At 41.6% G+C, this 27,031-nt stretch overlaps 1 protein-coding gene across 4 annotated transcripts in view; it reads left to right on the top strand.

Annotated features, from left to right (window-relative positions):
* ephb2b (eph receptor B2b) overlaps positions 1 to 27,031 on the top strand; it is a 168,672-nt gene that overhangs the window by 49,347 nt on the left and 92,294 nt on the right. For all 4 annotated transcript variants that reach the window (XM_054732884.2, XM_054732876.2, XM_054732879.2 and 1 more), the window contains exon 2: positions 20,143 to 20,222. In XM_054732884.2, the coding sequence (XP_054588859.1) occupies positions 20,143 to 20,222 (80 nt within the window). The remainder of the gene's footprint in view (positions 1 to 20,142; positions 20,223 to 27,031) is intronic.

The following is a 27,031-nucleotide window of genomic DNA, read 5'->3' as shown; positions in this document are numbered from 1 at the left end:
AGTTTTCCAGTAATCGGGAGGTTGCAGGTTCAATCCCAGCTCTGACCAGAGAATGCTACTGTTGTGTCCTTGGGCAGGACAAGTAACCTGCCTTGCCTGCTGGAGGTGGTGCCTGTGTTCGGCAGCCTCGCCTCTGTCAGGGTGCCCCAGGGCAGCTGTAGCTACATCGTAGCTCATCTCCACCAGCGTGTGAATGGGTGAATGACTGATTCTGCTGTGAAGCGTCTTGGGGGGTTGCAGAACCCTAAGAAAGTGCTATACAGATACAGGTCATTTACCATTTTGGTTTCCAACGTTGGGGTCAGGACCTATCATGGGTCATTAAGACTTTCTACACATGTAGCCAGGAGTCCCACAAAACAAAGATATTTTTCTACAGTTTGGCTTGTCATCAACATGAAAGTCAAAATAAACAGCACCAAAATCAGTTCCTTCAAAAACCTCCGATCAAAGTAGAGATCTGAGGATTCTCTGTTGTTAGCATCTGCTTGTGGACATAATTAACCGGTTTTACAACATTACTGCCCATAACAAGGACAAGTTCCACGTTGTGGAATGGTTTTAAGCAAAGTCGCCAATCAATTTGGGGAACTACTGCCTCCTACGGGCGTGGCATGCCTATGAATATGCTTTCAAATTCAAAAATACTTTAGTAATCCCAGAGGGAAATAAAATATTCTTGTAACTCATTCACAATACGCTGGATGTTTTGCTGAAAATAAGCCAGCGTGGAACCAACTTTTATTTGTAGAGGGGGGAGGATATTTGGCCTCACAAAAACCCAGCTACCTGTGTACATGAACTAAAATCTAAATGTGGGGTCTTCTGCAGGGAACAAATTTGGTTTAGGAAGAATTACCAAAAATTATACTTTCAGTTCAGACCGCCACATCACGCACCCTTATACATTCTCCTTATGATATTGTTGCAGTAATACGCTTGTTTTGGCTGTAAAATGCAGCATATCTGGATATATTTAGGTTAATTCCCTGTTGACTTTGTGGCTTCACAGTTATGTCTTTGTTGGCCAGCAGAGAGGAGAAGCTGGTCCTCTGTTTCCAATGGAACAGGATGCTTTGTGGCTTCTGGTTCTTCTCCTTACTGGCTGTCTTGCTTATTCACCATTAAATGAGATTTCTTGGTTAACACCCACTTTTAGCTCCTACCAAGAGGCTTGATTGACACCTTGAGGTTTAATACTGCTGTAACAAAAACAGGACTGGGTGACTGCAAGGCTAGCAGCTACCCAGAAGGGATCCAATCAGCTCTTAATATTTCACACTTGGCATTTGTACATTTACAGACACACAGCTGTTTAGGCAAAAGGGGTTGTAAATGTGATCTGAGCTACAACACCTTCACAGTATGAATATGAAAACAGAAATGTGTTTTTCTGTCTTCTCCATATCAGTGTGCTACGACCTAGCTTTAAACCACAGAAAACACTTTAGATTTTTTTTCCTGTCTGTAGGGATAGAAAACTGACAGAGAAGAATGAAACCTCAGAGGCAGTCGAGGCACAGACAGAAAAATGAGAGAAAAAAGGAGGAAATTGTCCTCAAAGCGACTGAGTCAGTCTGTGAGCACAGAACTGCTTCTGTCCAGCCTCGTCTGGTCTAGTCGGCCAAGTGATGCTGATGTTTCAGGATTGATTTGTTGTATTCAGCAGTGGGGCACCCTGCACCAACAATGAAGCAGGCATGTGGCCCTAACACGTTGCCCTCTTGTTTCTGGCTGCTTAATGCCATTGCTAGAACCAGTGGTCACATGACCTAGCTAGTCATAGATGAAGCGAGTGGGACTGTGGGGCCTACACCCCCTTCTCCTCACCCCACCACCCTGCTGTCGCCCCTAAAACCTCCCTCCCCTGGGCCCACTGTTCCCTATCTCCAGTCCAAACACATGCTTAAACACTACACTTGTGCTTTTGTGTTACACCAGCACACATGCGTCTGTTTAGGTGCATGCACATGAGCTCAACCGAACACACTCGCACTAAATCTGCATACGTGTTCAGTCACGCGTGTTCTAGGAGTGTGCACACACATGCACTCCAAGTGCACACGGATGCAGGGCCACCCACGTGCACAACAGGCGTAACAGACAATAAAACACAACTACGGGCTCACGCATGCCAAAAGCAACACGACCTTTTGTCATTCATATAGAAAACCTTTCCCCTTGGGGGAGGAGCTCTAGCGAAGGGCCAAACTTTGTTTTTGTCATTTTTAACGCTGCTGTCTTAACAGTTTCTTCTAACTGTTAGATTACAAAAGTTGCTTTTGATGGTTTGTTTTTAGAATCGAAAGGCTACTGAACACTCCCCACCTAAAACACACACTCATGTACGCACACACACACTCATGTACGCACACACACACACTTCTGTTACTGCAAGGCTGAAATTCCTCGCACATCACTGCATGTGCACTAGCCTCTCAGTAATCGGTCCTGATATTGATGAGAGCTGAATGTTGGAAAATGACTCCTGTGAAGCCTCTTCGTGCACCTGCATCTCTAAAGCCGGGCGTACACTGTGCGACTTTTTCACTCGCAGCGTTCAGCTTCAGCTCAAACTGTACGACTTCCTCGCAGAGCAGATCTCACGAGTCGTGTGCTCACACTGTACGACCCAATTCTCGCATGCGACCTGACTGCTCACACTGTACGTCTGGTAGCAACACGTCGGCCCCAAAATGTGCTAAAAATAGCAGTTTTTACACAACACGTCAGACTTTTTTGTCTTGCCTGTTGTCCTTCGGGAGTGCTGCAGGAGGACACACAGGGATTTATGGGGGTTGGATGAGGAAAACGAAATAAAGAAAGTGAATCTGTGTTTTATGATCAGTTTAATTTGACATGAACACGACAAACACGCTTTCTTGACAATCTTTGTGAGTAAAAAAACGTGTAGAAACAAAAACGAACAGCGTGTGTTATTAGGGAAATAGCGAGCGACCGGCCGGCGTTGATGCAGGATTGCGCGCGCATGCGCCGTGAGCGGTTCTGATACATTTTGGATCGTAGCTGCTCGTAGCGCCGCTTCAACAGTGCGATACCCTCACGAGGGACGAGCGAAATATTAAACACACCAGAAGTCCGTGCGACCTCACGACTGCTGATCGGCGGCTGGTCACGTGGTGTTAATCGCCTCTCGTAACCCCCTGTACACTACACGACCGCTCGGCGCAAAACTCGCCCCGATGTCGTGGCTTCTCGCACGACTGGAAAATCGGCTCAAAAAAGTGAAAAAGTCGCACAGTGTACGCCCGGCTTAACCCACACTAGGCTGGTCTGAATGCCACCCACTCACCAGCCTTGTGAGTCAGTCACTCTGCTTCAGCTGGCTGAGTCCTTTAGCTGTATGCTTTTGTCTGTCCCGTGTCTGAGTCTAATCTCAGTCAGGACTTTTCTGTCAGCTTTTTAAGAAAGCAGTTTAAAGTTTGTCTGTGCAAACATCTTGTTGCACGAATGCTTAACAGAGTACCGATGTTTTCAGATTCAAACAAGGCCTAAAGAATACCTCTAGAGCAGGAGTCACCAACTCCGGCCCTCGAGGGCAGCCATCCTGCACACGTTAGCCGTTTCTTTACTCCTACACCTGATTCAAATGAATGAGTGATTAATAGGCATATGCAGAGATACATGAGGTAAGGAGATGATTAGATTCCTCCATTCAGGTATGGTAGAGCAGGAAACACAGAAGACTAGCAGGATGGTAGCCCTCGAGGACTGGAGTTGGTGAACCTGCTATAGAGAAAACTTCAAACTTAAAGATGCAATCTGCCTGCTTTGGCCATGTTTGTTTGGTGATTTTAGTGTTTTGGCATAAAACTGAAAATGCACTCTTTGGTCATCTTCAGCCAAAAAGTTTTAGTGGCTGAAGTTTTGGTGCAGCTCTGATGTCAAACCTCTATTGCTTCATGTGCTTGGATATCTGAATGGTGAAACAATCCTGGAAGAGACCAAGTAGTTCAACAAGTTCTTGTTGATCTTCTAGTGTTTTCTTTTGGTTAAAGGGAACATAGTTTACTGTTGATGACATCCTGTTTATCACACCTTTATACACTACCAACCTGCTACCATAGCGACAACAGTTACTTGGGTGTTGACAATGCTGTTGCTTCTTGATTTAAAACCATGGCGTACTATATTTCGCTCTTCCCTCCTGGGCAACATTATCTGTTTCCATAACAGATAGCTATTGTTCGAATGCCGTCACCCCGTGCTCAACTGTCAGATGCAGTCCCTGATGCTAACATAAGCCTTGAGTCATTTTCCTGTTGGAATGACACCATAAATTTCTCCACAGACAGCCCTTAGCAGTCCGTTTTATGACTGCTACCTCCAAAACGATCTGTCTTTGATCTATGTCAATCGTAAACGTGGTGATAGGAGTTAAAGCCAAGGCTGAGCAGACACTGAAGACACTTATCTATTTTAGCTGTTCAGGAGATAAGGAAAACAAAGTCCTCTGTCGGGCTAAGTGGCAGTAATGGCTGCAAAACAAAACTTGTTTCCGTAGAGTTAGATGACTGTGCATTCCTCAGGAACCACTAAGCGTCTCTGGATAACTTGAGCCAGGCACTATTTGTTTATATTGCAGGTTGTAATGCAAACGTTTATTCAGGTTGGTAAAGGCGAGAGACCAAGTCTGGTTTGGACCTGACTCCTTCTGACTAAATGCACCATGGCAGATGGACCAAGCCAACTCGTGCCAGTTATTGCAGAGGTCTGATAAGGGAAGAAACTTGGCTTCTTCACTCAGCGCAGGTCTGGCGCAGTGTTGGGTTTGCTGTGAAGGACTAGATTTTAGTTTAACAAACAAGCCAAGCTAAATATTTTTATTTGTTTACTTTTTACTCTTTTTTTCTTTTTACTGTAGAACATCTTTATTACTGAACTCAACAAACAATTACGCTAGGAAATATTAGCTTCGTTGATTGATGTTATTTTGAAAAAGTAAAATAAAAAATAAACATTTTAATTTTGTGTGTTTGTATGTTTGTGTGTGGATAAGGACTTTTTAAAAACCAGATGTTTTTCAAATGTTAGTTGAGTCCTGTTCAATTAGAGCTAAAATACCACTTCAAATCCATACTTTTGTTATTATGTATTCCCAACATACTTGTATGTTATTGTGTTACTTATTTTCTGAACATAGGTTGAAATTCTTGTCATGTGTCTATGTATGTATGTCTGATCTCAGAATTGTGTGTACTGAAACTCTAATTTCCCTCTGGGATTAATCAAGTATTTTAGAATTGAATAGAATTTTTAATCACTTCCTTGTCCATTGACTTTCATTAGTTTACCTCCCATAATTTAGAACAAATACACTTTACATAAAAACAATCAGAGGACAGATGGAAATCACCGTAAAAAGACATTTAGAATATTTTTCCACATCTAAGTATTTTCTAACTTTTCACCCCCCACCCCCCCACCCCACCGCCACACTTGCTTTCTGTCTTCTTTCACAGTTGACCACCATGAAACCATTAGCTCTGTCTTTGGTGCACAACTGTTACCCAATATCTCTCGTGTATGTTAGTTTGACTAACACTAAGTCCTTAAGGTGCCCTAATGGTAGACCAACTCGGCTCCCATTGTGCCTTGTGGCCGTTGATTAAGAGGACGTTGATTGCAGGGGCTTTAGGGGTGCCTGTACTGAAAGTGATATTTGTGTTATTATGTGGCGTGTTGTTGCTGTGTCTGTGTGATTAGAGGCATTAACGGTGCCAGAAGTAAAGCAGTCAGTTGCAAAGGCATATGGCCTCACAACCGTCTGCTGCTGCTCCCCTTTACTTTACTTTACAGACCTCCTGAAGGTCTTGACCCCACCATAACTCTCCCAGAGCCAGAACAGGGTAGGAACTAGCTCACAGGTCTGGAATCCGCCAAGAAGCTTTACCTCCTGTGTAATCTCTTTGGCTTCTCCCGTCCATGAAATGTGTGGTCCCCACCAGGGGAAGCAGATGGGGTGGTGATGGTTAAATGGTCGTGGCTGTTTGGAGTTACACCGGCATCCTCTTTGGAACACAGCATATTGGGTTTTACAACAGAAAATGAGGTGTCTTTTGTGGGTGCAATAAAGGAATGTCAGGTGCAGGCAGCCGTGGAGGAAATCAGACAAAGGATGAAACAAGTGAAGGAGCTTTTGGAAAAAAAGAAAGAATGTGGAAAACAGACCGAATACAAGAAGAGTCTCTACAGGGATCGGTGGGGCCAGATGAGAATAAATCAGTGCTTTATTTTTTATCTTTCCCACATGACCAGACATGGTAAAAACACGAGGAACAATTCTCATTACCACCCATAATTACACCCTTATGTTTAGATTTCTTCACAGGACTCACTATATTTATCATCTTAACGGGCAACCTATTAAGGCTGCTCAACTATTACGCTTATTCCCTACCCAAGTCATGGTTTTTAAAACACACACATCATACGAAACCTCTAACCAAAGTGTTATTTATACCCAAACACCAAGCATGACAAAGTGAGAATATGTGTTCAGGCTAAGTACACCGGGTCATTGATTTATAAGTGCAAGGTCTGTAAGGTGGTTAGGCTGGTGTGTGTGTGTGTGTGTGTGTGTATTTGTGTGTGTGCATGTGTGTGTGTGTATGTACGTGTGTGTGTGTGTGTGTGTGTGTGTGAGTGTGTGTATGTGTGCGTGCGTGCGTGCGTGCGTGTGTGTGTGAGTGTGTGTATGTGTGCGTGCGTGCGTGTGTGAGTGTGTGTATGTGTGCGTGCGTGCGTGTGTGAGTGTGTGTATGTGTGCGTGCGTGCGTGTGTGTGTGTGTGTGTGTGTGTGTGTGTGTGTGTGTGTGTGTGTGTGTGTGTGTGTGTGTGTGCGTGTGTGTGTGTCGAGGCGACAGCATCTGCCCAGATAGAAACAACTGTGATCTGATGACTTTGTTGGCAGACAGGATGTACTGACTGGCCAGAGATCAGCTCTCCTAGTGTGACCTCTCACATTAAAAATGCTGTTCAGATTATTTTGCCATGACACCTGAGCAAGAAACAAGTGAAGCAGATCTGGGAAAAATAAATGGAGCTTAGGTGAAGTTCAGGTGAACGAATGTTGTAGAACAGATGTGCTTTTTTCAGTTTTTTGTCATTTATTTGTATTTATTTCTACAGAATGTATTTTTGTTGGACCATTTGCAGCCAATCAACATATTTTCAGGTCAACCAAGAATAAAACTCAGGTAAAAATTCCGTTTTGTTTGCCATGCGTGTTAGCTATCAGTGAAGCAGGAAGAAATACCAAAGTTTGAGGTGTTATTAAAAAAAATAAAACTGAACTTTAAGATTTTCACTAGAAAATTTTCCCGGAGACAAAAAAATAAAATAAAATAAAAACACAAACAATTGCAGTGTGAACATTCATTGTGTTTAATTTCAGGATTACGGAAAAATCAATACCAACACCGTAAAGTTGAATTTAGTCAAACATCTCCTGTTTGCATTTCCACTCAAAGCTTAGCCCGTGAAAAAACAGGCAGCTTCGCAATGAGAAGCTGTTCATTTATTTAGTCTCCATGAAACATTTACAGCCTCAGATGAGTCAGATTTATCATTAAACATGAGGAAGTCGAAGGATCCTATCACTCCTCCCATAGTGTTTGACCCAGAAACCAGAAGAGATACGCGTGGCTTGTGAGGAGGCTTTAAGACAGGTTTGTTTGATTTATGATAACACGGAGACCTAATTAGTCAAGCCCTTGCTGCGGTTGTCAGTTATGTGCGGCGTGAGTGATGGAAAACCTAATGCAGCTGTTGAGACTGTACAAATAAACATGTTTTAGTTTAACATCATCAGGCCCTCAGAATAAGCGCAGAACTTAGATCATTTAAATATGTTACCATACCCTTTGTTTAGGATTTGTCTGTGCTGTTTTTGGTTAAAAAACCATGAACTTTGATGGTTCTTTTATGACTAGTTTTTATTGTTTTGCAGCTTTTAACCATGGAAGCTGAATCTTATCACCACTCTTTAAAAGATAAGGCGCCAGAGCTTCTTCACGGGAATTTACAACAGCTTTTAAAGCATCTTCCAGAGGATGAAAGGGGCTTTAAAAGACTTGGTCATTTGTTTGTCAGACTGATAACTGGACACGGCTCCTAATATGTGATGGAGACCTGATAACTGGACACGGCTCCTAATATGTGATGGGAACCTTTTATCAGCACATGCTGTCACAATTAAAACCAGTGCCTGGTGCTCCCACCAACCTATAAACCCTAAACCGCTCTTTCATATTCTCTACATCCACCATATCCATTTATCTGGTGTGCCCTACTTCCTCTGATCTTCTACAATTTACCTTCACTGCCAATCAAACTGATTGCATGGAGATTGCTTATGTTTTGTCTACATAGACTTCATCCCTTGTAGGTCAATTCATAAAAGGAAATCAGACTTATTGCACCCACACGTGCAGTTAAGCGCATTTAAAGGTGGGGGTATCGCCATATTGAGTATTACAAGCATATGATGGGATTACAACTCACAGACCTTCACATCCTTTCCTTCAACCCCACCTTTGTAAAATAAAGGATTTCTTCACGTTCTTCCATAGCTGCATTTTTAATAATCCACCTTCACCTGATGGCTCGTAAGGTTTCTCAGTTCCATCGACTCAGCGGTTAGGAGAATCACTAAAACTGTCATTTGGATAAAAAGGATCCCTGTCTAACTCTGCTGCAGGTATTTCTGCTGCACCTATAGAGACGGTCATATATCCTTAGATAAATTAGATTCATAGTTCAATGAAAGCTTACATTTGAAAAGCAATGTCATGTTCTCGTCCACTGCTGCATGTAAAACTGCGTTTGTACAGCATGTTCTGCAGCAGGAACTGGACTCTATCGATCTTTACTCATAAAACCTTAATCCAGGTTTGTGTTGCTGTTCAACAAAACACAGTTACTTAGATTACCGTATCTCTATTCTAGAACTATTCTAGTGTTGCGATGCCAAATGATTAACTTTAGAGATTTTAATAGTAAAAAGACGTTTTTGATGATTACAAGCAAACAGAACTCACTATATTTTATGATAGGACTGGATTGTGAAGGGTTAAAAGCAGAGATTGTAGAATTGCCACATTTCACAAACAGAGCATGGCCGTTTCTCAACATCAGTACTCGTCTGAACTTTTGCACTAAAGTACTTGTGAAATGTCGTCAACGTTGGCCCAAGTACTTTTCCAATCTTAAGTACGTATCATACTGTAGCAAGAATGCTCAAATGTTCCCACATGTGTTCTTGCTCCTCCCGTTGTATCCTTCTGCGGACTTGGGCTGAACGTGAAATGTCAGCGTTGAAAGCTCATAACTGTAGTGTTTTTATATCAAAAATGCAATTAAGTCTAAATAAATACATGTAAAATTGTTAGTTGTTTTAGCTAATTTGCTGTGTTTTTCTTTATCTTTTTTACTGACTCTTCACTATACCGCTAACTGCTAATTAGCTAACCCACCATCAAAACAAAACCAGCATGGCCTTAAACAGCTCTGTTCTGATGAAAAATAAAGTTTTACTTCAATAATTGGTGGTTAATGCTGGTATTTTACAAAATGTGATAAAAGAGTGGACCAAAAATAACACAAATAAAATGTATTTGTTGATATTTTGTTTTTTAAGCATCAAACTAGACTATTTTAATTTCAGGTCCTTTTTTAACCGCAGACAAAGCAGTGCTTGTTGCCATGATGTACCGGAGTACAGTTCTGTTCCAAATGCCCCCCTCGTCCTCCCGTACTCAGTAGAACAGCTTCCATCTGTACTTGCCAAGAATTGGTATATGAATGTTTCTGCCCTAACTATTTTAGATGTGACACACTCCAATTCTGATCACTTTCTGCCTGACTGTTTGTATTTTAAAAAGAAAGCTAAAGTTTTATAGATTATTTATTTTTCTATAATACTACAATATTTCTTCCGTTGTTCTAACTGTTGGTTGGTGAACTACACATTGTTTATGAGTCAGACTCTGAATTGTTAAATTGCCAAGTAAGGGAGGTTTCACGTTACCAAGAATTAGCTCAGATGGAATATTGTGTATCGGTGAAATACTGGCAATACGATACGTATGACGATACGGGGAGACGATACGACATATCACAATGTATTGTGATACATTCAGCCAGGCGATATTAACGATTTTTTTATACTGAATTTATTGTAGGAAATTTCAACAAACAGTCCAAACTGATGCTGAACATGTTTAACATGAGGTATCTGAACCATAACAGAGGGATTCACATTTCAATGGTGGAAAAAAAACCAGTGCACACTTCTGCCAACTAGCGGTTGATGTTTGAATTGCACCTAAAGAAAAGAAATTCACAAATGTTTGCATGTTAATCCATCCATCCATCTTCTGAACCCGCTTTGTCCACGCAGGGTCGCGGGGGGGGGGGGGGGGGGGGGGGGGCTGGTACCTATCTCCAGCGGTCAACGGGCAATCAGGCGGGGTACACCCTGGACAGGTTGCCAGTCCATCGTAGTGTTTGCATGTAAATTCTTACCAAAGTTTGACAGACGGCCTTGGAATATTGATATAATATTGCAGGAAAAAAATCACGATATATTGCCATATTGATATTTTCAAGGCATTCGTTCCTACCAGTGACCAGTGTTCAAAACCTTTAAAGAAGTGCTTCACTCATATTTTAAAACATTTGCAGTGGTCTCTAGTGCAAATGAATACCTTGTAAGTCGTACTCTTAGGGGGAAAAAGCTCTGAAGTGTTTGTAAAAGAAAGAAAATAGCTTCAGACGGCAGGTTTTGGTGTCTAATTTCCTGATATTTGGACATCCTACCAAAGAATAGCTAACAGAAATGCGACTACCACCGACTCCATTTGCTTTGCAATGTTGATGTTTAATCTCCACAAATGACTCAAGCCTAAAGGAGTTCTGCTATGTGGTGAAATAGGTAATGCTAACAGTTAGCGTCTACTAGCTGAGACGGTCTCTGTGGTTTCCTGGACGCTAATCCAACAACAGCCTTCCCCATCGTGAGTCTAGATGGGGGAGTCCATGAATGTTAGTGACAGTGTGATGTAGATCTGTCAGGATTTTCTAATCCTAGAGTTTCACCGTCTGTTTTCTATCAGAAGTTAATGCAGGAGGTAGGTGTAGGAGACTATTTTCATGTTCAGCCTGCATGAAACACTCAGAGTGACCCGTTAGAATCAGAAATAATCATTAAAAAACATTTTGTCAGTGCTCCACACCTTTAAAAATGAGTTGCTCAGACACAAAACATTGCAAAGAAGATAATTTCAAGAATCACAGAAGAGCACCCCAAACCCAAAGCTCCAGGGCTGTTTTGAAAACAGTAAAAGTCAAAGGTAGTTGTTGTGACATTGAGAACATTTAAAAACATTGCTGAATTCTATCACAAAGCTTCAGAATCATCTTTGTTTGCCTGTTGCGTGTTGGCTTTGTGCGTGACTTCAGTCACACTGAAAACACATCTTGGTTGTGTAAAGATTACCGTCCTACATCCTGCTTCAGGCCCGTGGGGACACCATACTGTATCATTCTGTCAACAGCCAGTGTGCCGAGAGTGCTCTACTTTCTGTGTGTTTGTGTGTGTAGTACTATGTTTCACACTCCACTGCTCTCTGCCAAAGTCAACTGCCCAGCTTCCCCGCTCATCTTTCTTTGCCTTGGAAAACTCAGCGCTCTGCAGCCTTAATGAGGTGAGGCTGGACCTCGCCTCTCCCTGACTTTTTACATTATCATCCTGATTCTGCTTTAGTAGGATGCAGTACCGGCATTCACAGCATGTACGTCTACCAAATAGCAATGAGACGCCTGCGTATCCCGGGCAGCCTGCGGTTTGCCTTTGACACAAGGAAAAATCTTCTTGTGGGATTTTGGTCCATGCTTCATTGTAGAACAGGTATTAATTCGTTTAACACCGAGGAATAAGCTGTTATACAGTTGGTGAGTGGTGTATTGGAACTTAACGACCCCAGCTTTTGCTGACAGATGAGTTAAGTCCAGGCTCTCAAGACCGAGGGCTCCGTTCACATCCTTTATCTAAACGAAACCGACTTGTTTTATTTCCAGCAGACTATACAGTAGTCCCGTCTATCACCAAGGCTATGAATCACATCTCTGGCTACCTCAGGGGTATATTGCTGCCTTTCTCCTTAATCTGTGGAAGATTTTTGTGGTTGGTCAATTATATAGGGTTCTTTTTTTAGCGTCACTCACCAGCTGCCCATGCTATCATGAAAGTGTAGTGTATATTGCATTTTCCCCACATTTACCATCAAATAGGATGGTTTTAGATATTCTGTTGTTGTGGTTTAACAGAACTCTGTGAAACATGGATTTTATGGACAGATTGTTTAGCTGCGTTGTAGCTGTGACAGCTTAGATCATCACAGCAATAGAAAGCACCATATGCGGTTTACGTCAGTCTTACATTTAATGTTTAGAGATTTATTTCACGGAGCACAGAGCCGACAGTTCTCCTGGCAAAGAAAGCTAAAAAATATAAATCTTGCGCCTCCAAGCTGCTTCACGCTGTTTTGGAGGTCAATTGCTTTCTCAAAATACCCTTGTTAAACCATAGGAACTAAATATAGACTGTTTTGTTAGAAAATTGGTTAATTCTCTTTGATTCCTGGCTGAGCCACCATGTCAAAGTCATTTGTATGCAAGGATTTTCGTGTGATGCAATAACACGCAAAGCAATTTGCCAAATTGAGTTTCTCACGCTGAGAGAAGAGCACCAAATAGAAATGTCTTTCTATTCAGCAACAAAAGAGTATATGACTGCTGCTTAGGAATGGAGTTTGTTTGAAAAGTTTCCCTGGTTGTTTTGATGCTGAATGCAGCCATAATTCTGTTTTAAATGTTGCACCTCTAATCCCCTCCCATCAAAACATTTAGTTCTGATGTATATTTGTAGTTAAAGCTGCAAAAGCAAATCTACAGGACAAGTTAGGGTTTGAACGCAAACACCATCACCAAACCCTCACCCCTCCCCTCGGGTATCTTCTGCTGGAACCGGAAACGTGGTCGCACTAAACACCCGTTACAGTTTTCTACGACCAAACGTTTTTTCTTGTCTTCTTGTCTTGACTTCAGATAGTGTATTTTTTTTGATTGTCCTAAAGATGAAGATGTAGCTGTTTCTCATTCTCTGATATCGTTGAGCAGAAAATGTCTCTCACCAGTGGTGGTCTGTGCGTAATGTCAGTGTGAGTTCGTAATGAGTGGGGGAGTCCAGGAGGTGCGGTGGTTCAGTGAGACAGACAACGGGATGGTCCAGTCGTTGGTTTTGTTCCGATCCGATCAGTGTTATTTTAATGCTAGAGAAACACGTTATTAATTTTTTATTTTTGTTTTAATTGCCACAAAGATATTTATAGCTATATTATGTTAGAAGGTTGGAATTTAAGCTAGCTTGTTTACGAAATTAGCTTTTGTAGTTTATAGAGTAACAAAACCCCAAAATAAGTATTTGTTTTGCTTATAAACTGTATAATTGGGTCTTTACAAATGCAGTCATTCTGTTTCTGTGCATTTTTTGCCATGTTTGTGTAAACTTGATTACATCTAGAATCTAGGTCTAAAACGTCTCAGTGCTGCCCCCTGTGGCAGAACAGCAGCTACTGCATTTTGAACTGGTGATTGGCTGGGGTTGGAACAATTTCACGTCATCGGTACAGTCTCCTCCCACTCCCCCTCCCTCCCAGGATGGAAACACCCCACACTTGGCCATGCCACTCTGTACCTCCTGTTGATGCCCACTTTCATAGAATTTTTCAAATCTTGACTAGGGGTGGAGTTACAATTTCTGATGGTGTGTAGTCCCTCTTTAACCCTCTTATTACCAACCTGTCGCCGCCGACAGGATTGGACATGCGCACTTCTCATTACCATAATTCCTGAACCGTTCAAGATATCTGTAAAATTCAAAAAGTGCTGAAATGATTAAAAATGGGGCTTTTTGAGCATATACAATGCATTACGGTAGCCGCCGAGATTCCCTGTCTTGAACTCAACGAATCACAACACAGATTCAGAGACGTGCTGAGTTTGTCATCCAAAATGCTCAGTTTTATAACTTCTGAATGGCTGATCAGATTCAAAACATTCCAAAGGTTCCTAAAAGTACATAAAAGCAGCTTTCCAACGATCTATAGCATGAAGCAATCAGCGCTATAGAAAATATCGCTACGAGGGGAAATCCTGCTGTACAGCGTGGCGCCGCGGTGAAAGCGGATAACGGAACGGGGAAGCTAATTAGCTAAAAAGCCGGCATTAAATTATAGAAATGCCTCAAAGAAAATCAACACGATCTATTAGGTGTCCCAGAAGGCTTATATCTGAAGACAGTGACCATGAAGAAGGACAGATCTCCGGTGTGAATGTTTGTTCGGTCTTTATTATTTATTTTTTTATTTGAACAACACTCAACTATTTGCTAAAATAAATAAAAACATCTGAAAGTTTACAAAAATAAATAGTCTTAAAAACTGCTAAAAAGATACCAAGGTTCTAACTGTTTTAAGAATAGATGCATTACAGTTCAAAGTTTAAATTGTTCATTCCAAATTGTTTGCCCAGTAATTTTGAAGTTCCTGTTCAGTAATAACTATAAAAAATTCAAATCCGTGTTTTGCCGTTTTCACTTTTAAGCTGATTTTTTAAAGGCTTTAATAGAAATAAATTCTAAATACAAACCATACACTGAAAGCTGAGGTTGTTCTGAAAAAAGGAGAAGAGTTACACACACTTTGCACTTTTTATCACAAATTTACAGCCATAAGATTAAAAAAATACCAGACGGCCCTGTTATAATTATGGTCATAAGAGGGTTAAGGACCAAAACTGCAGTTGGAATATTTACACTATAAGGGTCATTTGGAGTCTTGACTATAACTTAAAGCATAAAACCTCCCGCCCCATTAACAGAACCAAAACCCTTTCTGGATGAGGGGAGAAACATTTTCAAGAAGGATAAAGGGATTACCTTCTAATCGAACACATAGCAGAACTGCATGCCCTGGGAAAAGAGTAAAGGTTTAGTTCAGGTATTTATCATGGCTCTGCAGCCATCCGTCACTCAGACTGCTGGAATGTGTCTTTCTGCCTCACTTAATTGGTGATCCGGCTGTCAAACTGGGATTTATGCCCTTTGGCCAAATCATAAATTGTCAGTCACCGTTGTAAACCAACTGCAAATGTTGGGAAATAGGCTGGCAGGAGAGAAATAACAGGGAAACCAACCTCTACGGAGAGATTGTGACCAAATTTTGGATCAAAAACACCAGGTGAACAGAGGGCAAACTTACCGGTGCTGATAAGAGTTTAGCATGATCACTTACAGTTAATTTTGGGTCAGACAACTTGTCTGTTTGCATTTGCTGCTTATTTTCTTATTTGTAGTGAAATACCAATCCTCTCTGTGTTCCTTGTTGAAAATGCTGCTGCTTTCTTTAGAAAGGTGAGATGCAGCGTTGACCCCACTTAGAGAGGAAGTGTTGTTGTTAAAGTACCGCGGCCTCCTTTCTTCCCCCCACGCCTGTTACTTCAGACAGCCTCTCACTCCAGAACTCTCTTAAGATCAACTCTAAACTCTCTCAGTCTCAGGAAGTGTTGGAGGAAGCTCTCTGCTTATAGTGGGCTTTTCTTAGACTCCTAGGGCTCATCCATGGTCTCCTCCATAGCTGAGAGCATCATGTAAAAAGGGGGTTATTTATTTACTGTCACATTGTCATGTTTATTTGGAGATGTTGGCTTTGCAGGCAGTGAAGTATGGCTTCTGTCTATGACTGCCAACGCAGAGACCACTTTCCCATGAGCTCCAACAGTTAAAACACTTTAATGCATCACTTAATGGCTACACAAATAACGCAAAGACAGCTACTGCTGTAGGTGGGAAACGACGAGGCTGCAGTATGTCACCAGATGCTTCAGCACTGGATGTGTCCTTTTAAAGTAAACACGGTGCTGGCTGAACAAATTCATTACGCAGCAAACTGCCCATTATCAGACAACAACATTTGTTCTGAGACAGCTCTTTAATCAACAGGGTGGAAAATGAAGAGGTCGTAATGGTTATTGTTATGAGGTGGTTTTGGATGAAGCAAAGGATCACTAATCAACTTTGTAAATGAAGGTCTTTAAAAGGAATGAATGTTTTTGTGTTTTCCGTTGCTATTTCACCAAAGTAGTCTTGGACATGTTAGAGGATGGGGATGATCAAAGGCTTGCTAGGAGATGGCTCATTATACAGCAAGTAAATGGAAAAAAATAAGAAACGGATATTTTTCTACACTTGTGTTTAGACCAAAGACTATTATTTTATTTAAAGCTTTCAATAAACGTAGCTGCTTCAAATGAACATACTTAGAATAATATTATTTAATTATTTATTTGACAGTCGAGCTGCACCTGTTATGCTAGTAAGCAGAATGCTGCGTTTCATTAGTTATCAAGTCCTCGAGAGGTTTGTAAACACCCTAAATCATCATCATACTCAACATGCATTTGGTTCAGTGTTGTATGCATTTCTGTTTTTTTTAGAATATGTCTTACCCACTTAGCAATTTCCTGCAGGACTAGAGACAACCTATTTTCAAGAGGCAAACTCGTGTAAACATGTCTCCACGAGAGAAAACAAAAATTATTTTCTTTGCATTCCCGCAAGAACCTCGGTGTCACGTCTTCCTCTTGACTAATTTATCCTGTGCGTCCTGCTGAGCACTCACGCTCCGCCGCGGCTGGCTGTTCAGACCGAGAGCGAAGCTGCAGATGACAGCGGTGAGCTATGTGCTGCTCGGCCTCATGGGAGGTAATGAATCTGTGTGGCTGCCGAGACTCAAGTGTAGACAGCAGGAGGAAGAAAAGTGATCAGTCTTTCATGGTGAGGTACTACTTGTCTAGCATGTGGGTCACTGATAGCCGGAGAGACACAGCATGAATAAAAAGCAACAACAGGACAAGGTGCATTGCGGGGTCTGTGTAAGAAAAGGAGGAGGAGGAGGATAAAAACAGGGCAATGAAGCACTTTTGAGGATTTAAGAGTGAGCGGTAAATCAGATGAGAGAAGTAAACAAAGCGTGGCTAGTCTTGGGGAGAGGGTGATGCATGGTTCAGAGTTTTTCTCCCTGGTGCCCCCCCCCCCCCCCCCCCCCCCAACTCTCTCCGAAAACCGCTGCACCGGGGGGGTTAATTATTCTGACTTTGCTCCCCCACTAATTATCGTTATCATTATGAGTGATAATTACCATTTCACCGCCTAACACCCATGTAGACTGCTCGACTCGGAGTCACACAGAAGCTTATCAATAGCTGCTCAATTGCAGTCTCATCTGCTTAATTATAAGATTCTGGGCTTTGTGAAAACTGAATAGGATGTGAAATCTAGTATTATGTCTTGTGAGGGCTGGTAGGATTCTGAAAGTCAGCAAAAAGGTCTGAAATAAACAAATGTAAGTAGAGCCTGTTAATTAAAAGCTGTGGCTTTCTTCAGAACATAAATCAGAGGAAATCCAAGGTTATTAAACATGTGGAAGCCTCTGAAACTTCATGCAAGCTCACACAGAGCCAAGTACAGAGAGCGCAATCAAAATCCTCTTAGTCATAAAACTTCATATCCCTCACCTTTTGATTCAGATTAGTCACTACATAGAAATCCAAAGATTTTTCCAGATTGCACTATCTAGAGGTGGAAAAATAAATTGCACTCTAAGCCCCTCCCCCTACTTCCACCATTACGGCTGGAAGCAACGTCTCTTCTTCATGAACATGCACCTCTAGCTGGCCGACAGAGCTAATATGCAGCATATTTTAAAGAGTTGTCCATGAGAAGTTTGCCAACTGTGCATCAGTCTAGGTATGTTCAGAAAGGCTCATGCATGCTCGTTGACACCTGTATGTAAGTGAATGTCTAACTCTATTGGCTAATGCTAAGTGGCACTTAATTCAGTGCATCATTCAATCACATGGGGCTCTATGGGACTTAGCAAAGAATATTTAAAGTTAAAGTCCCATTAGTCATCACACACGGGTGAAATTCATCTTCACATTTGACCCATCCTCATGGGGAGCGGTGAGCTGCAGCTGTGGCTGCGCTTGGGAACCATTTGGTGGTTTAACCCCCCCATCCAACCCTTAAGCCTAATTTATACGTCTCCGTCAGTCTCAGGACGGAGACACACAATGGCGTTATGCGTCAGTGCAAGAGTTCTCCGACGGGCTTGCAAAGAGTGAAAGAGACACAGTTTTTAACTGTCCATTGAAAGAGACATAGACGGCAAGCTTGTGATTGGTTGCGATGCTGCTTCCTGTAAATTTGTCAACAGCACCGTCTTTGCCCCCTTAAAAAAGAAAAAGATATTTAGCGGCAGACACGGAACAGATTGAAGAATGGAAAAGTCTGAAAATATGAAAGTTTTTAACCCGTGACTGAAGGAGCACAAAGATATGCAGCAAGCTTTTTACTCGTGGCCGGAGAAGACAAGAAACGTGAGTTCAGAAGTGCTGATGGCATGGAGAGTAATGGACAAATTTGTCCGGGTAAAAAAGTCTCTGAAATACATAAAAAAATGTAAACACATTAGTAAATACACTATCGTGGACCAGATACGTGACTGTAATGGTGACAGGATACCTCAGAATAGAGCTACCCCTCTGTTGTCCTGGTGGGGGATGGTTTTGCAACAATCTCCAGCTGACGGAGAAGTCTGAGAGCAAAACGCCTCCGTCAATGTGTCTGCGTCTTTCCCTCGTGGAACTGACAGAGAAGTAAAAATTAGGCTTTAAAGCTGAGTGTGAAGTAGGGAGGCATTGGGTCCCATTGTTACAGTCTTTAGTATGACGTGACCAGGATTTAAACCCCGATCTCCCAGTCTCAGGGCAGACACTCTACCACTAAGCCACCACAAAGACTTTTATACATCTTAATATTTATACATTTCTAAAAAAAAAAGTCATACATATTTTTTGCCTAGAAATCTAGACAAACATAGCAGAAGCAAAAGGTTTTGTTATACAGGTTGGGTCAGCCACCTTCGATGGGAACCTCAGCAGGTCTACCACTGGCCCGACCAGTTTTGTGTTTTGTGCCAATCACAGGGTTCTATCAGACTGGAGGGTTGGGTGTTTATTTATAAAAAGGATGTATTTGCATGTTCTTCTGCAGCGAATGGTGGACTGCCCCATTGACTGGCATCCCTAGCAGGGAGTTTGTCACGTCCAATAGCGTGCAGAGACAATTTGAAAGAAAACCATAGATTTTGCCCCACGATGAGCTTTTCTATGGGTTGTAGCCAGACTATATATTCTCATGTATAGGGTTTTTTTGCCTGGTTTACATAATTCCTGGAAGAGGATAAACTCTGGACTGCTGAGAGCCACACAGTGTACAGTTGTCTTGCCAGCAGACCTGTATCACAGTCTCTGTCTGTGACTTATGTTAAGATTAGTAGCTGTGTTTGTCAGGGTGGGAGGGGGTTTCTAAATCCCCCTGTGGCATTTTGGGCTTGCAGCTGACGCCTTGAAACTGATGAATGGCCTCTCCATCTGCGGCAGTTCAGCCCCGGAGTGCAAGACCGACACAGGCCTAATCAGTTAGAGAAATTCATTAGACCTGCTCCCAGTAGCATACAGCTGGGCGGACATTTGGCTGGGGAAGCAGGCATAAGGGCATGGGTACAGAGATTAGGGAAAACAGGCGGAGAAGATGAACCGAGGAACGTCAAAGTCAGGATCGACAGTTTGACTAGGCTGGAGGAGTTTATGCCATGGAGAGCTTTATGATAGACAGGACGAACGTTCTTTTTGACCCCGATTGCCTTTCCACCCTCTAAGCCATGGTTTATATGGTGTCCCGTCTCATATAGTAGACTCATGTTGTTTTTACATGCATCGGAGTCTTAATAAAGTAGGTTGGGTGAAAAACCACCAACCACAAAGAAAAGAAGAGTTTTTGTTGCAGCATGAGTGAAGAACTCCTGTGAATATGCTAAAAATGAAGGGCGATGACCAGAATCGCCCAAAAACCTTTGTGGTTGTAATCATTTTTTTTAACATTGATGCCATATCAGCAGATCGTCTGATCCCATCTCTTGTTTCGTCTTTCCACAGAGACACTCATGGACTCCACCACAGCCACGGCTGAGCTCGGCTGGACGGTCTACCCGGTGTCGGGGTCCAGTGACAACAGCGTAAGTCACCGCATTGTGATTCTAACAGCCATTAATAATAGCCTCTTAAGAAATGATATGTTTTGGTAATCAGTTTAGGTTATTTTTCATAGATATGGCACCCAGATAATTGTTCCAAGAGCTCAGACCCCCATGGACATTTAATTTCTGTGGGTTGACACTGTTTTGGTTTCTCACTTTGAGGTCAAAGGATCAATCAGAGAGCCAGCAGGCCCCTTACAACCAGCTGGATCAGTTCTGTCTAAAAACAAAAATCTGAAAATTAAATGAGAAAATTACACATCTAAGAATTTCTTTATACTTTATTTGCACACGTAGTGTTTAAAAAATAAAAGCATTATTCAAATGATCTCTGCTTTTGAAAACTTTCAAGGCCGTATTCTGTGTGCTTTTATTTATTTATTTTTTTTGTTTCGGGCAAATCCTTTATGAGCAACGAATAATGAGCTCAGTGTGTTTGTTCTTATGCCACACTGGAAGTAATGTGTTATATGGGCCTACTGGTGTTTGATGCACAGTGTTTCCAAACCGTTTGCCAGGAAGTTGGTTCCTCCCAGCCACATGCAAACCAGGCCCACGCAGAGCAGCCAAAACCCGTGTCTCGGTCTCCTTCACTTTTTACTCCACCGCAAGATGTAGGCTTCTTAGTAGAAGTTCAAAACAGAGGGAAAAACAAGCCTTGTAGATATATTTTTGCTGGTGTGCTTCAAAAACCACTGCCGATTTTATTCAATTATTTATTATTCTGTGGTTTGTGTTAAAGATGGCTTAAATTGCACTCCGTTATGGGGAGCCTTTTTGCACCAACAAAACACGAAGAAAGTGACTTCTTAACAGTTCCATCAGAGAACTTCAAAGATTCATTCCTCCCAACCTGAAGGCACGTTGCACAGAGAGCACTTTCCGCTAATTTCCACAATCAAAACCAAAGCACAAAGATTTTCTCTGCCCAGCTCTGATTTCAATCTGCTTACAGAGAGCCACGGCACAGCCCGTAGTTTGTTTACATCACGTTTGTTTTTCATCAGTTCTGATTCAGCGAAGCACGGGCCCTACCTCTCATGATCAGATTTATTATGAAGTGGAAACTGCAAAAAAAGATTACCGTTTAAATAGACAAGAGAAGCTGCCAGCAGGTCTTTCTTTAACGTTGTCCTGCTATAAATGATGTGAAATCTGAGTCAAAATTTGAAAAAAACAAAAACTTCTTTAGTGGCCGGCAGTGCTTCAGATTTTATAGAAATAAGCCTGATTATTCAGCCTTTGTCTAATTTGTCATAACGCAGCCAAGCATTCAGTGTAACCCAAAAACAAATGTGGGACGAACTGTGTATTGATGAGAGATTAAGCTGGAAATCACTATGTACAATTTCAACTGTATAAAGTCCACTACTTCCCTTCTCAAAATTCACTAACCACTAGGGCTGAACGATTTTAGGAAAAGTTAGAACTGCAATTTTTCTAGCAGAAATAGCGATTTTGGTTCAATTCAAGATTTTCTGCAAACAAAGGCCCAAGACTAGCCTGCCAAGCCGTCCTGTATAGATTAAGTGAAAAGATGGTCTAGATTCTAATCTAGTACAACAAATCATTCACATTAAAATGTACTACTTAATCATACAATTAAAACAGTTAAAGCTATTAATATTTTCTCCCATCATTATCTTTTTTAAAATTTTAATATGTTTGTGAAGTAACTTGTGCTTGTGATTTTGATCTAGAGAGGAGCTTTATAAAAGCATCTTCTACCCCAAAAATGCATGGAGGAAATCTGTAGGTAGAAATAGCTTTTAAATGTATTAAATAACAAAATGCACAGTTTTCCCTGCATTACCGCGGCAGGCTGGCTGCACGTTTTCGAAGCCGTCTGATAGTTGTTCCTCACTAACTTCAGCTCCGTGAGAGAGATGCACGCATTCTGACACCTTAGCTCGTTTGAACTAACGTGTGCCATCAGAAACATTCAAACCATTTCTAAAAGAGAAGTTGAGCCTTCAAGTCAACTAAAGTGCGCGACTCCGCACTCGTGCTAATGAAGCATAAACCTGCCTGAACCTGCTGATGTGGGAGGAGTCTCTCGCTCTCCCTTACTCAACTACGCTCTCTCTCTCTGTCCCGGGCTCACCTACGGTGCCATTATTATCGGCTCTAGCTGCGCTGTGTGTGGGAACATCAAACAGGGAAAATAACCTGAACATGCAGCTCTGGCAACTGTGGAGTTGGGCTCGGCTCTGGACGGTAGTCCCCACCCCCCTCCCCCGCGCTGGCTTTTGCCGCCGCCATGACACGGGGAAAACCCTGGATGTAAAAAAAGTTACACAACTGATCCTGGATCAGTCAAAACCGCAGCTTTGACGGTCACGTGATCGTGCTGTTTGAAATAGCAATTTCAGTCCAAAAACGATAGATCGTTCAACCCTACTAACCACCATTTATTACTCATTCTTATTTTAATAAATGACATATTGCATTAAGGTTTGGTGTAACACATAAAAGACAAATACCAATTCAGTAACTATATTGCATAAAAAAAAAAGGCCAAAAGATGCATCTGTAATAAACTGCTTTGCACCAACAACCCACTGATTATCCATTTAAACATTTTACAATTCAGTGACTTAGGGCTGTGATATAAGTTGCTGTTTAACGGCGGCCCTGAGTTAGTTGCGTTGATTTGAAGCATTGTTTGCGCGCGTCCCTCAAAATTAACGTGATGCGTCAGAACGGTGCAATATACGAGTAACCAGTAGGTGGAGTCGACATCTACGATACCGCTGCTGTCTTTTTTCTGTCACAATCTCAAAATGAACCAGTTAGTGAGCTCTTTTATTGATGCCATGTTTGTTTTGGTTGTTCTCACAAACCCGGCTCTCTATCCGGTCTGAGTTCTCTCCTGCGCCCCCTGGTGGAACGCTCCAGTACTACATGCAGTGCAGTGCTGTAGCAGCAGGTATGTGATGAAAGATGCAGCCTGCTGCCTGCACCAACACAAGGTCAACAGCAAGTATACCTGGCCCTTCTCTCTCATGCCACGGTGAAAACAATCACTGTGTTAAGGATGTAAACATCTGTAATAGTTGTCTGGAAAATATACAGTTGTGTTCAAATATGACTGGCTTTAAAGCGACTATGTGTATTGTCCCTGGCAACAGGGGGCAGTACATACCTAAATAATTGCAAGCAAGCAGTTTTTTGTGTTTGAGTAAGACCTTATCAACAGATGGCCATTAGGGTCAAAAATCCCTGGAGCACAACGTCCAGCAAAATGAAAGCACATCAGACTCCCTTTCATCACTGGCAACAACTGAAGAGGTAAATGTGTAAATCCACAACATTTATAAGTAGGAAAGATTTTTTAACCACTTGTTACAAATCAGTAGATGCATCTTGTCCTCACGGGCTCCCGTAGAAGGAAACATGGCATCTAATGTAGCGTCGGCCAGAGACTTAGACCTGCTCCATGTATTTTAGACCCGATTTTTATGGTTTTATGTTATGAAGCTGAAAATATTTTTCAACAACTGAGCATCACTTTATATATTTTTAAACAACATTTTGATGGATATTTCCAGTAAAAACTACACATTGTCTCTTTAAGAGACTTTATTAAGAAAATATTATTCTTTTGACGCAGTAGGGAAAATTGAGGTGAAATGCCTTGTATTATTCTTGGGCTGTGTTGCATGAGTTATTTTTTTTGGAATAGAGAAAAATGTAAGTTTATTGTCTTATTGTGAATGTGTTCTGGTGTCATGGTGAAAATTTAGGGTAAAAGAGGCCGGTGAACACTAAGCTTTGCTGCTTCCACCCTTCTAGATACAAAGGGCACCTGGACTCAGTTGTTACTTGTACCAAAAATAAATAAATTAATTCATTCTTGTTTTCTGTATTTTTGTTTCACTCATATGGAAAAATACACACACACACACACACACACACACACACACACACACACACACACACACACACACACACACACACACACACACACACACACTGGAAAGCCCCTAAGCCCCTGGATTTAGTCTCATATAGGTTGGCCTTATCAGAACTGGGACTCAGGTTTTATAATCATATGGTCCTGCTTGTCCAGATCCCGGTCCCCTGGTGAGTGAAAAATGAGAGTGATGGAGATAGCTAGTCCCTCGTGGCCCATGACAACAGGTGTAGAAGTGGGGCTGGCTCTCCCTTTCAGTATAACAGTGAGAGATGCGTCGCAGCAGCTATTGTCTTACACTCGTACGGCAATGCATGACTTCACTAACTTAGCTGGTGGATCAGTAACTTCCAGCAGAGCGCCGAACCAGCATGTGGTTTTTACTACAGCCTAGCATGACATATGGAGAATCACAACGCGATGGAAATGTGATCTAGAAATAACAAATTAGAAACATTTTACAGCGTTTTGTGTTTAGCTCCTATTTTATAGTCACACGGTGAGTGTTTTTAAAGATCAATATCAAATTTTAGCATCTGATAATTAGATTTAAAGACTTAAAAACATTGGCTTTGTCAACTCTAACTCCCCTGGCTGCCTTTCCTTGAATGACATTTTGAGGCTGGTTCAAAAAGAACTTATTCCTAAAATTTCCAGTGAGAGAATATCCAACTTCTCGACTGCTGCCTGATACACATTTTTAATTGCATAAACTAAGCACAGTGTGAATGACTTGAATTTTAAATTGCAGCAAAAGTTTGATTGCCTATGAAAGAGTCCGCTTGATTTGAGTTTTCGGTTGAAATCAACCCTCCATGCCTTCATAAAGGCAGAACCTTATCTTACAGCAATCATAGCTGTATCAAAAATAATTTTAAATAAAATTTTAAATGTAGTTTAATATAGTAAATATGATTTATTTTAATTTGTTGCTAGTTCCTGAACCATGTGGCCACACTATTGTAAGTAAATACACCAAAAAGTGTTTCAGCCAGACTGTTGTAATTTAGCAAAGCATGCCAATGACTGATGTGACTGAAGAAGAAGAAGAAGAAGAAGAAGACGATCTTTTATATAGCGCCTAGATAGAAAAGAATCACGAGGCACTTCACAAAAACTAAACAAAAAATAAATTTAAGTATAAAATATTTAAAAAATGATTCAAATATGTTTAAGAGGAGAAAAGAAGAAAACATGTAAAGAAAGGGAGAGAGAAAATGAACAGGAAAGAGGGAAATCAATGGATCACAGGAAAGGAGAAATAAGAACAGAATAAGGAGAAGATGGTGATGAAGGTCCCACCAAAGCCTGAACAGGTGAGTTTAAAGGAGACCACTGAGTCCACTGATCTCAGGCTCAAGGGGAGAGAGGTCCAGAGTCTGGGGGCTACAGCAGCAGATGATCTGTCACCTTTGACCTTTAGCCTGGTGCTGCACAACCAGTAGGCTTTGGTCACTGGACCTCTGGGATCTACTGGGGGTGTAGGGACTGAAAAGATCATCAATGTATGCTGGTGGTTGTCCATGTAAGGCCCTAAAGACCATTATCTGAAATTAACTAAAGCCAAAGCAGATTTATCATTGAATCGTTGGGACTGTTTCCACATTTAGCATCTCATCCATCCATCCATCCATCCATCCATTATCCTCTCCCTAGGCATTCCTGGGCCAGCCAACAGACATAGTCCCTCCAGTGTGTCCTAGGTCCTCCTTTAGGTCTTCTCCCAGTTGAACGTGCCCAGTGAATCTCACCAGGGAGGCGTCCAGTAGCTAGCCTAACTAGATGGCCAAGCCACCTCTAACTGGCTCCTCTCGATGTGGAGAAGAAGCGGGTCTACTCCGAGCTTCTCATGGATGACCGAGCTTCTCACCCTATCTCTAAGGAAGGGCCCAGCCACCCTGTGGAGAAAACTAATTTCAGCCGCTTCCATCTGTGATCTCATTTTTTCGGTCACTGCCCAAAGCTTGTGACCATAGGTGAGGATAGGAACATACACAATAGGGGTACAGAAAGGGTACAAGGGACAAAAATGACATTAATCCGGTCTAAGGACTAATATTGGACCTCAGGGTATCCATCTGTACCCTTTCCATTGTCTGTAAGGTACCTATATGTTCCTTAGTAGTAAAATGTACACATTTGTACTAATTCTTTCAGAAGGTACTATTTCTGGTTAATATCTCTTTCACTAAAAGCCATCCGTTAGCAAAGCCACTTCTGCAGATAATTACACAGTTTCACTTTTCATTTTTGTAAGCACTGAAAGATCAGTGTAAAATTATTTGTTAGATTAAACAAATTACCAAAACATTTTAAAAAAATTGAAAAGAGACAGTGTGGCTCCATTTTTTTTGAAAGCATAAATATTGGGATAACAAACATTATTCCAACAGTTTTTGATAGCTTTTGACGCGTACTCTTGCGAAGTTCGTAATAGGTCGGCATTGTATATGAAAAGTAAATAACTGTAGCAAATACTTTTGAATTTGTATCTGATATTTTTGTGATCTTGAAATAACAAGACACACACACACACACACACTCACACACAAAGCAGTCTTGGTAGAAACTTGCCTTGAAGATTCTCAGTTCCCACAAAGAGACCTACTAATGACTCAATGATCTCTCTGCTTTGGCAGATAAACACGTTCTAATCCCTCGTGATCAAATCTCTTCACGTTGCCCAACCCCGGCAGGAGCTCCCATTCTGTAAAAATGGAGTTCTCTAATTTCACCCTCTCCATTTCATGCCTGTCACGAGCATTTGATTGCTGTGAAGATTTGATTCCTGTCGTTTGGCTCTTTAGCTGGGCGTTTTAAATGAAATTTCATAAGTCATTGGGTTATAGTTAAACTGAACAAGAGCATTTAA

This window comes from Nothobranchius furzeri, chromosome 3, assembly GCF_043380555.1.
Source record: "Nothobranchius furzeri strain GRZ-AD chromosome 3, NfurGRZ-RIMD1, whole genome shotgun sequence".
NCBI classification, from domain to species: Eukaryota; Metazoa; Chordata; class Actinopteri; order Cyprinodontiformes; family Nothobranchiidae; genus Nothobranchius; species Nothobranchius furzeri.
The sequence above is the reverse complement of the archived record's forward strand: the minus strand, read 5'-3'. Positions and strand labels throughout refer to the sequence as shown.